At 41.5% G+C, this 12,142-nt stretch overlaps 1 protein-coding gene across 4 annotated transcripts in view; it reads right to left on the reverse strand.

The window, feature by feature from the left end:
- Positions 1-2,597: 2,597 nt before the first annotated feature.
- The window catches only part of LOC137656938 (snRNA-activating protein complex subunit 5-like), a 37,715-nt gene continuing 28,170 nt past the window's right edge, over positions 2,598-12,142 (reverse strand). For all 4 annotated transcript variants that reach the window (XM_068391301.1, XM_068391300.1, XM_068391302.1 and 1 more), the window contains 2 exons: positions 6,847-6,949; positions 2,598-3,380 (listed from right to left, as the gene is read on the reverse strand). In XM_068391301.1, the coding sequence (XP_068247402.1) occupies positions 3,304-3,380; positions 6,847-6,949 (180 nt within the window). In that variant the 3' untranslated portion in view covers positions 2,598-3,303. The remainder of the gene's footprint in view (positions 3,381-6,846; positions 6,950-12,142) is intronic.

Genomic DNA, 12,142 nt, shown 5'->3' on the forward strand with positions numbered 1-12,142 from the left:
CATACACCTCCTTACCTTTTGCTAAATATTTCTCGCATATCTGCCTAACTGTAAAAATCTGATTCATACAACCCTACCTCTTCTAAAACCACCCTGTACTTCCAAGATTGCATTCTCTGTTTTATCCTTAATCCTATTAATTTGTTGATAATAATTGCAATAATAATACTAAGAAGAAAAAGAATTATAGTATGTTCTCTACATATGAACAGGATGAATTACACAACTTGGTTCTCAAGTTGAAAAGCTCCATGATTAATCTAGCCATGCAACTCAAAACCACAACTTCTCAGTCTCTTCTATTTTCAGTTATCACGTTTTGCTAACACCCATGTGCTTTTAAGAATTCAACAGCTATTTCTACAAAATCGAATACTTATAAGTTAAAATGTTTTTATCATTTCACACAAGTTATCTGTGAATTCTCTTATCTAGGAGACCCAATGTACAATAACAATAGCACAAAAACTTACAGCATTCTGGAAAATTCCATTCAATCCTATTGATTACAGGTAGGTCTTGGGTGTATCTCCTATCTCCACTGCTGCTGGTGATTAGTAGAGTTGGCAGGTACGACTGCCATACGGGAAAGTAGGTAGGCGTGGCTCCGTTGGGATAGGAACCAATTGGTTTGGGCGTTGTTCGCCTCCAGCAATTTCAGGGTGTGTCTTTCCATTTGAGAGTTCAAGTACTAGGAGAAGCTAACCAGGAGGAGGTACCTTAAGGGTAGGGTCAGTTCGACTTGGGTCTGTTTGGATGATGGATGGTCCAAGGGTGAATGGCTAGAAAAATTCTTGTGATGTATTCAGCAATAGTTTATTTTCTAAAATAAGAAATGCTTCTAAGAAACAATGGTGGAGAAGGTTGTCAAATTCATGGGGCAAACACTGGGCCCTCCAGAACCAACAAGAATATTGTGCCTGACTTTGACAACCTATACCCAGATGCCTGCACACATTAAGTTCCTTACAACTCGGATTTCATTTTCACCTCGTATCGAGGCCCATGCCAACTGACAAAAGAGTTAAGTAGAGGTCCTCCCAGAGAAAATCCTCCACTCTCTGCAGTGGGGGACCTAACAATGACAGATGCCCTACCAGCCCTTCTCCTTGCTGAAGCCTTGTTGAGTTGTCAAATAGCGAGACATGCCCTAGAAGCGCCAGAGGCAACCAGAGCCAAGTCCACACAGTTCCTACCAGAACAAAGCCATACTACTTGAGTCACTCTGACAGTCCCAGCTTTCTCTTGAGGCTCTATGCTCTAGAATCGCTGATAGTGCCCATAGCTTTTACATACCTAGGACTTTACATATGGCTGCCACATCAGCTGACTTGATCAGTCACCAGAAAGCGCAGAGATAAGAGCTCTGCACATGACCTCCAAGTAACCAAGAGGGTTATTATTATTATTATTACTTGCTAAGCTACAACCCTAGTTGGAAAAGCAGGGGCTCCAACAGGGAAAGTGCCCCAGTGAGGAAATGAAACGAGGAAAAATAAAATATTTTAAGAAGAGCAACAACATTAAAATAAATATCTCCAATATAAACCATAAAAACTTTAACAAAACAAGAGGAAAAGAAACAAGATAGAACAATGTGTGCCAGAGTGTACCTCAAGAAAGAGAACTCTACCCCAAGACAGTGGAATACCATGGTACAGAGGCTATGGCACTACCCAAGACTAGAGAACAATGGTTTGATTTTTGAGTGATCTAGAAAAGATGCTTACCATAGCTAAAGAATCTTCCAGAATGCAGCAAGATTTGCTAAAAATACTGGAGAAAACAGGAGATCACCAGTACCAAGACTAATAACAATAATAATAATTAAACAGCATACTGAAGGCTTATAAAGAAACCTCAAGTCCGAGAAGGAATAAGAAAAACAGGCCAATATGGAATATTTACTCATTTATTACCATCGCTTAAAAACAATCAAATAAAAATTATTTCACAACAGAGACATAAGACAATTTGTTATTTTTTAGATACAACATTCTATCAAAAGTATAAAAACAGAATATCAGTATTTACAGGAAATTATTTTCCAAAGAACATCTATGTTAAATATAAGTTATGAAATCTACAGATTTTGCTTATCTAATTATTTAGTAATCTATAGTACAGTACTGTACTTCATTACAATACTGAAAATAAAGTACTAAACAGAATAATTGAAGACAAAATAAACTCAAATTATGATAAGCCAAAATGAAAATTTCCTTAACCACAGAGAAATGATGCAGCAAACCTTTGAATTACTAGATGTTTATTTTTAATCATGACGAAGTTGCCAACTAGTTGCTATTAGTGTACAAAACCTGTCAAAAATGATGGCTAAATATTTAGATTAGATATACATACACAACTCCCCCTCACCCCTCACCAGAGTATGACTACTCCATCTTCTCTCTACCCAAAGGCTGGGGAGAGTCTGAGTAGTTATACTCAGAGTGTGAACAGAAAAAATATAAACTTTATATCTGCTTATATATATAGCCAGACACTTACTCTTTATTAAAATCAATTTATTATTGATATCCTGACCCCAAGTACCAGCCAAACTCGGTTGAGTCCCTTGTCAGGCTGGGAGGAACGTAGAGAGGAAAGGTCCCCTTTTTTTCATTTGTTTGATGTTGGCTACTCCACAAAATTGGGGAAGTGCCTTGGTATATGTATGTATGACCCCAAGGGAGCCAACAGTTCCACAAAGAAGGAACCTTTGAGAATACGAACGTTAGGGGATGGTGCTGTTTTCTCTTTGGAAAAGTGAGAGGCGAGATAAGCGATCCATTTGTGATTTTATTAATTAAGCAAAAGGAAGTATGCATACTTTTTGCTTAAAACTTTGCCATCCTACAAATAGATTTATCTTATGATTGAGAAATGAAAGTAGTATATACAGTATTGTATTTCCATTTCAAATAGTATAGTAAAAAATTCTGTCCATATATTCCCTATATTTCTTTTTCTATACTTTTATCAGTTTAAAGCATTATCTCTGATGTCTAAATATAAAAAACTCACATTTACAAACATTTTTTAAATTTTCACCTCAGTATTTAAGCTTGATGAACATCTTTCAACAATTACTGAAAAGAATATTTGTACTGGATTCTGGTAGACAAAATCCTGTATCACCAATCATAGTATAAATGGTTCCTTGTAATATGAAGCATATAAAATTATATTTTTCTACTCTTGGATGATACTGTAAGTAAAAAAGTAAAAAGAGGAAATAATATAACCAAAAAATTAGGATAGATACTTTTCTGAGAACTTGCCTTCCCTCCCTTTTGTATTCTAATTAACATCAAATGCCTCCTCCTCCCTGACTTCTTCCTCGTCCTCTTCGTATACCTGAGAATCACGTAACATTCCTGAAAAAGAAAAACAGTAAATAATGACATTTCGAGATGACCAATTCATTTACCAAAAAGTAAGACTATCCAACGTTAAAAAGATTTCTCCCTGCGCTCAATCACATGAAGGGTGACAAAATTTGAGATAATTTTATTGAAATCCATAAAGATAAATGCAACCTTAGGAGTCAACGATTATACAGATGATGAATAGGGCCATCTTAACTCTAAAACTAACCACCGATGATCTCTCCCAGTCTTCAAGAAAATAGTCCAATTCTCATGTTCCTAAAACAAGATAGTGTAACAACAACCAGCCTAAGGCTAAGTTTCTCAAGTACCTACCCAACAGTATCTGTAATGAATAAACTTGTCCACTTATTGGATTTCATATCTACTTTGGGGAAATTTTGATGATGGAGAGCAAAGAACAGAGTAAGATCGTGAATGCATTGCTATTTAAACTTGAAAGGATAAGCTTCTAAATTATATATTTTTTGGAGGGAGAGGGCTAGTGTGCTGTATGGTCCCAAAGAACTATCCTACTAAAGGCTAAATAGGGAATTCAATATGACTGTTAAAGGCTAGAACAGGGAACGCAATACGACACAAAATATCAAAGAAATAATGTCTTCCCTGCACTCAGGGTAGTGTTTTAACATGCAAAGCACAGACTTAGTGTATAAGGGACACCCATGGTTTAAGCTCTATTGAACCCATCACAGCACCTTCAATGCTGAAATTTGTCTCACAATCGATGGCACATCATCAATGAGAAACAATACTGAAGACAATAATACCTAGGAGCTTTCTTTGCATCTAACCAACATCTTTTTACTTGAAGCAATACTCATACACCACCCTTCCCTACACAAGTCTAGTTAGGAGGAAAGGTTTTTATGAACCACACAGTACCTCCCAAAATAGGTTTTTCTTTTGTCAGAACCCCTTTTTGGGGCGAGTTGTTAAGAGACAATACCACCTGGGAGCATTGTTTGCATCTAACCAATGTCTTTTTATTTTAAGCAATACTCAAACTTCCCTACACAAGTCTAGTTAGAAGGAAAGGTTTTTGTGAACCACACAGTACCTCCCAAAATAGACTTTTCTTTGATCAGAACCCCTTTCAGGGGGGGGGGAGTTATTAAGATGCTGTGGAATCCCACAAGACTAATACTAGGGAATGTTAGAGTAGACTCGTGGCTCCTAAAGGACACTTCATCTACAATTAAGCAAACACCCAATTATGTGTGCATGGGCGAAAAAATAAACTAAGTCAGCCACTCGTCTCATTAGGAAAAACCTCACTGAAGGAGCTAAATGCTTGTCAAGGAGATTCTGCTAAGGGACCTGTTTGATGGGTCCCGACTCCCATTAGATTTTCCATTGTGCAAGCTGAGTAATACACATGCATGTTGCACTGCTTGGATTTGTCTCAGGTGGTGTCTTATACACTGTATATCCAGGCCAGTCCGCAAAGAGTGGTTATCCCGAAATTGCATAAAGAATATCTATAAGAAAACCTTTTTTTCTTATCGTAGGTTTGCGGGACAGAGAGAGGATCAGCTTTTTTGATAAGGGATGTCATTAGAATAAGGGTAACCCCTATTGAAAGGGACTTACTGATCTGGGTATTTTTAAATTACCTTCTGAAGACGTAGATCTCTGCAGATATAATTGCATGATAGATACTGGACAGAGGTTACCATCCCAATGCTGTGAAGCTGTGATAAAAAGAGGATTCTGCCTCTGAAAAGGCTTTTCGTTTTAGCCAAAAATAGTAGACCCAGATTCATAATACAGAAATGGCCAGATGTAATGGTGATAATCTCCTGTTCTCTACACATTGCTCCAAGCTCACTAACTCTTGTTCCTGAGAATAATACTATCAGAAAATTGGCCTTCTGGAGTAGCACTTTTAAAGAAAAATGATCTAATTTTGCAAAAATCTAGAGCACTCTTATCAAGAGACCAGGACATTGAATAAGTTGGTAGGGATGGTCATTGTACAGCAAAGGACTAAGTACTCCTATAAAACATATCTGTCTACATCCATGACAAAAGCACACTTGAGAGGTTCTGTTAATGCATATTGTATGACAAGATCGTTGAGGACTTGAGTTTCCTATATACAAAAAAAGTGAACTAAACAGGGAGCCAAGAAGCCCAGGGTTATTTGGCATAGAGACCTATCCATTAGAAAGGCCATGATGCCTTCCCCGTCAACTAGTACTGTCCTATGGAAGAAGACTTCTTGAAGCTCAAAAAATTTTTGAAGTATAAACGGGGGAGAAAATCAATGTGTGAAGGTTCTGGGTCAGAAAGGAAGAGGTGAAGATATTATGACTCCTTGCTCTCTGATACAGCCGTAGTGACCGAAGAGAGTGAGGCCTCAGTCTCAAACATTGGAGTAGTGGAAACGACAGGCTGTTTAGCCAGTGTGGAGGCACAAGTACAGCTGTCCCTGGCAAGTCCTAAAATATACCTATCTAAAATCTTTGAAATTATACTCAGAAGAAACAGATAAATCAAGGACCATCTGTTCCACTCTAGGTTCAAGGTATCTTTTGCTAGTGAATGAGAATCCCCATTATAGTTACATAGAATGGAGGTTTGTGATTCTCTTTTGTTGCACAGGTTTACTTGAAGAGCTGGAATAATCTCAAGGATCTCTTGGAAGAAGTTATGATCTAAGGCCACTCTGTGTCTAGAGTTGACTGTCTAAACAGGATGTCCACTACCACATTAAGGGAGCTAAAAAGGTAGATCAGAGCTTGTAAGAGGTTTCTGCCTCTTGCCCTCTTTGGAGAAAGAAGCCAAGGGAAAGGATCCCTTTTAGATTTCTTCTTACAATGGCTATTAAATTTCTCCCACTGGGATGACCATTCCATACAAATCTCACAAGATGAGGATATGGAACAACTCTAACCTCGACATGAGGGACATTAAAAATGAAGATTTTCCTCTACCCAACTCATGAAGGTACCAAAAGGACAACCTTCAAGGCCAGGACACGTTTTCATACATAGAGAGGCACTTGTGATCACAAGAACTGAAAAGGAAAAGCACAGTGTGGACAGCGATTGAGCTGATGTCCGTTCAGCACAGCGACTAAGAGTGAAGTATAGATTGAGCCACAGGCTTCTACAAGCCTACCCAGCACAAGTGGGAGTATAGGGCAACCATATAATGTAACCAGACCCACAAGGATTCCCTTAATTTTGGTCATAACAAAAACAATATGTAGAATGTAACCCCATATATATTTGCGTAGGAACAAACATACGTTTTAGCAAGATGTGGGATATACTGATCCAGCTACCAAACTCTGTCTTCTGCCTCATAATCTAAATGTCATATACAGCAACTGAATAGCCTCGTCCATATGAATGAAAATTGCCGTACGATACAAATGTTACATATGCTGTACAAACCCATATATAAACTCCTTTTTTTATCATATCATACATAAAATTCAACTTACTCTGGATCAGAGGAGTAGAATCTAGGTCAAGAGTCCTCAGATTTATTTGCGTTTCATCCATGGCTATTCCAGTTTTAGCACTAGAATACTTCTCCACCAACTCCTGAAATAAATGGCATCGTGACATGAAAGTACATCATGGGTATTAAAATGTTAAGAAATACCATTACACCATATTACAAAAATTCATACACACAAAATATTAGCTAAAAGTTCAAAAGAATATAACTCTTTGCAGCCTTTTGTTTGCCATAAGATTTGCATGTTTACTTGAGCTATGAAAAACTATATGAAAACTTGCAAATAATTATTTTGTACAGTAATATAATTTAATTACAATCAGCCACATCTTTCCATTAACCAACACAGTACAAGACTATTACAAAATAAAAATCTCACAACTTTGCTAATGCTCAACTTCAGATCAAAGGCAAAACCAAAAATAAACCTAAACTATAATACTGGTGCAAAAAGATAGGGGAATGAACGAGACATCCCCCAACACAACAAGCATTTGCCTATTTGTGGCAAAAATGCGTGCGCCAATTGCAAAAGGATGAATATTCTTCTGAAAGTTTAAAAGACTGTAGTTTATCAATGAAAGATTAATATTTTTACATTTTTCAAAACATTCACGTGACAAAAATCTGTTAATGCCAGTTTCCAAGGGGATAGTTCACTGGCGCCAGTAACTAGCAGCAAGTAAACTTTCCAGGATAGTAAGCGTTTGCACAGGGACGCTTTTCCATTGCACAGGGCTAGTTTGCTGACACCAGTAAACTATTCCCATGTAAAATGGAGTTTTTATGATAAAACAAAGTTTTATGAATACTTACCTGGCAGTTATATATACATAGCTAATTATCTCTATTTCGGCAGAATTTTTCTAAAACTAGGCAACCGCCTTGTGGTGGTTGGGTGGTAACACCCGTTAAAGGGTGGTAGGAGGAATCATTCCCGTTTTCTGTTCTTCAGTTCATCTATGCCCGACCTGTCTCCTGAGGGGAGGTGGGTGGGCCTTCGAATGTATATATAACTGCCAGGTAAGTATTCATAAAACTTTGTTTTATCATAAAAACTCCATTTTTATGAATAGAACTTACCTGGCAGTTATATATACATAGCTGACTAACACACTTGGAGGAGGGTGATAGACAGTAACATCGTTGGGGAAACAACCAAAAAAGTTGTAGGATAAATAAACACCTTGATTCCTTACCTGCTAAGGTAGCTGACTTCAAAGGTTCCTGCCTCTTGAGTCGCTTTCCCTTAGGAGTGTCAGCCAGGATGTGACCTGCAGTGCTGAAAGCACTCAATCGAGTCTGTCAACGGGGTGAGACCAACAATCTGACTAGACTTCAGGACTACCTATTGCCCAAAATAAAAAACCGCAACTTTACCAAACCAACCACCTAACATTTGCAAAGTAGATAAAAATTATCTAACTAGACTGAGGTGACTGTACACAAGTCGAAGTCCTCAGACAACCAATAAAAAATACACCAACCTATGTACAAGTAAACAAAACTAAGGTTGAGGGGAGGTAGTAACTCCTTTGCCTAATACAGAAGCCGTAGCTACGTATGGTCCCAAGGTATAACATTTCTCATAATCCACCATCACCTCTCTGAGTTGCTCCTCCAGAATGTCGCATCCATAATTTGACGGAGCGACATGTTCTTGCGGTAAGCAAGCGAGGTCGCAATGGCCCTCACTTCGTGAGCTTGCACTTTTAAATGTCCGAAGTGTTCCTCCTCACACAAGAGATGCGCTTCTCTTATCACTTCCCTCAGGAAAAAGGACAAAGCGTTCTTGGAAAGGGGCTTTTGAGGATCTTTCACAGAACACCACAGGGAGCTAGAAGAGCCTCTCACACTTTTCGTGCGAGACAAGTAGGTCTTGAGGGCTCGTACTGGACAGAGCAGCCTCTCTTGCTCTTGACCCACTAGGTTGGTCAAGTTAGGAACCTCAAAGGTCCTCTGCCAGGGCTTAGAAGGGTTCTCGTTCTTAGCGAGAAAGTCTAATCTCAAGGCACAAACTGCCTCATTCAGATTGAAGCCTACCTGTTTTTCAATTGCATGGACTTCACTAACTCTTTTAGCTGTTGCTAAGGCCAAAAGAAAGAGGGTCTTCTTGGTAACCTCCCTAAGGGGAGCCTGTGAGATGGGCTCAAATCTCTTGGTGCACAGAAATTTAAGAACCACATCAAGGTTCCAAGAAGGGGGCTTTAACTGGGTCTGCTTGGTCGTCTCAAAAGACTTCCAGAGGTCATGTAAGTCCTTATCGCGAGACAAGTCCAAGCCTCTATGCCGACAGACAGAAGAGAGCATACTTTTGTACCCTTTGATAGTGGACACAGCTAGCTTAGCGTCCTGTCTGAGGTACAACAAGAAATCCGCAATCTGGCTCACAGAGGTAGTGGATGAGGAAATCTTGTGCTTCCTACACCAAGCCCTAAAAGTCTCCCACTTGGACTGGTAGACCCTCTGCGAAGAGACCCTCCTCGCTCTGGCGATAGCTTTTGCAGCTTGCGCTGAAAAGCCTTTCGATCTGACGAGCTTCTCGATAGTCTGAAGGCAGTCAGATTGAGAGCGAGGGGGTTTTGATGATATCTCTCGAAGTGGGGTTGTCTGAGCAGATTTGGACTTGCAGGGAGGCTTCTTGGAAAGTCCATCAACAAGTCCACCACCTCCGTGAACCATTCCCTCATCAGCCAGAACGGAGCTATCAGGATCATCCGTCCCGAATCGAGGAGGGCGAATTTCCTGACTACCAGATTGATGATCTTGAACGGGGGAAAAGCATAAGTGTCCATCCTCGTCCAATCCATCAAAAAGGCGTCTACTGCTATTGCCTCTCTGTCCGGAACTAGGGAGCAATAGATGGGGATCCTCTTGGATAAGTTGGAGGCGAAAAGATCGATGAGGGGTCTCCCCCACAGCCTCCAGAGACTCTGACAGACCTGTTGGTTGAGGGTCCATTCTGTGGGAAGGACCTGCCCTTTCCTGCTGAGCATGTCTGCCCTCACATTCTTCTGTCCCTGAACAAACCTCGTCAGCAGGTTTATCCTGTTCTCCTTCGCCCAAAGAAGGAGCTCTCTTGCTGTCTCGAAGAGAGACAGAGAGTGAGTCCCTCCTTGCTTCCTGATGTAAGCAAGAGCTGTGGTGTTGTCTGAGTTGACCTCCACAATCTTCCCAGACACCAAGTCCTTGAAGGCCTTTAGCCCCAGAAAAATGGCCATCAGCTCCTTGTTGTTGATGTGCCATCCCAGCTGAATTCCTTCCCAATAGCCTGAGACCTCATTGCTTCCTAGTGTTGCCCCCCAGCCTGACTCTGATGCGTCTGAAAACAACACTAGGTCTGGGTTCTTCTTGTGTAAGGAGATCCCTTCCCCTAACAAGGTTGGGTCCAGCCACCACTTCAGAAGAGTCTTGACTTCTATTGGAATGGGGAAGGAAAAGGAGTCTTCCTGCATCTTTCTGTTCCATGTCTTCGAAAGAAAGTGCTGAAGAGGCCTTAGGTGGAGTCTCCCCAGAGAGACAAAAGGATAGAGTCCCCAGCAAACTCATCCACTCCTTCGCTGTGCATCTCTTCTTGTCCAGGAAAGTTCTGACTTTTACGAGACACTTGGTCTGTCTTTCCTGAGAGGGAGAAGCCCGAAAAAGAACTGAATTCAGAACTATCCCCAAATAGAGAATAGTCTGATTCGGTCTGATCTGAGACTTCTCCCTGTTGATGACCAGGCATAGATCTTGAGCCATCATAAAAGTCTTCCGTAAATCCTCCAGACATTTCTCCCTCGATCGTGAACGAATCAGCCAATCGTCCAGATAGAAGGATATCCTTATCCCCTCCTGATGCAGCCAACCTGACACATTCGCCATTACCCTGGTGAAGACTTGAGGAGCCGTGCTGAGACCGAAGCAAAGAGCTCTGAATTGGAAGCACTTGCCCTCCATTACAAATCTCAGGTACTTCCTCGAAGTCGGATGGATGGGGACATGGAAATATGCGTCCTACAAGTCGAGGGACACCATCCAGTCCCCTGGACGTACTGACGCCAGCACCGACTGAGTCGTCTCCATGGAGAACTTTGTCTTCTCCACAAATACGTTGAGAGCGCTGACATCCAGGACGGGTCTCCATCCGCCCGAGTTCTTGGGGACCAGAAACAGGCGATTGTAAAAGCCTGGGGAGGATAGATCCCGAACCGGTTCTATCGCCCCCTTGTCTAGCATTTGGTTGACAAGGTCTACTAGGGCCTTCTGTTTCCCCGGATCTGAGTACCGGGCTACTAAGGCCAGCGGAGCATCTGCGAGAGGAGGTTTTTTCAGAAAGGGGATCTTGTATCCTTCCTTGATGACTGAGAGGGACCAGGTGTCCGCCCCTCTCCTCTTCCAAGACTGCCAAAAACCTGACAGTCTTGCGCCTACTGTCTGGAGGAGACGAACTTCATTTTCTGGAGCGAGGTCTGAAAGAACCCCTGGTAGATCTTGGTCCTGAATCTTGCCTTCTCCCTTTAAAATCTGGTCTTGAAGTAGTCCTGCCCCGAAAGGGCTGCTGGAATCTCCTTTCCTCCCGTTTCAAAGAAGAAGGAGGGGCTGCCAAGGGCTTACGAGCAGAACGAGATAATAGGTCTTGGGTGGATTTTTGGCCAGAGAACGCGTAATGTCATTAACCAGGGACTCGGGAAAAAGATGTTGAGAGAGGGGGGCGTAAAGAAGCTCAGACTTTTGTGCATTGGTAACAGACCTAGAAGCAAAAGAGCAAAGCAGAGCTCTCTTCTTTAGGACCCCAGCTGAGAACAGAGCAGCCAACTCATTCGCCCCATCTCTGAGGGCCTTATCCATACAGGACATAATACTGGTAAGGTCCCTAGATCCTTCCATCTGTTCAGCTTTCCTTGCGAGAGTCCCAAGCGACCAGTCTAGGAAACTAAAAACCTCAAAGGCTCTAAAAATACCTTTGACGAGATGATCCAGCTCCGACATCGACCACATGACCTTGGCTGAGTTGAGAGCATGCCTTCTAGCAGAGTCCACTAAACCAGAGAAGTCACCCTTGGAGGAGGAAGGCACTCCCAGACCCAAAGGTTCTCCAGTTGCATACCACATACCCGCTCTTGAAGCAAGACGAGCTGGTGGAAACGAGAAGGAAGTCTTAACTGTTTGTCTCCGCTCCATCATCCAGTCATCAATCTTCGTGAGAGCCTTCTTTGCGGAGATAGACAGCTTCATCTTGATGAAGGCCGACTGTTTCTTGGCCTTCTTTCTGTTAAATTGGGACTGAGGAGATT

The sequence above is a fragment of the Palaemon carinicauda genome, chromosome 18 (genome assembly GCF_036898095.1).
Source record: "Palaemon carinicauda isolate YSFRI2023 chromosome 18, ASM3689809v2, whole genome shotgun sequence".
Classification (NCBI taxonomy): domain Eukaryota; kingdom Metazoa; phylum Arthropoda; class Malacostraca; order Decapoda; family Palaemonidae; genus Palaemon; species Palaemon carinicauda.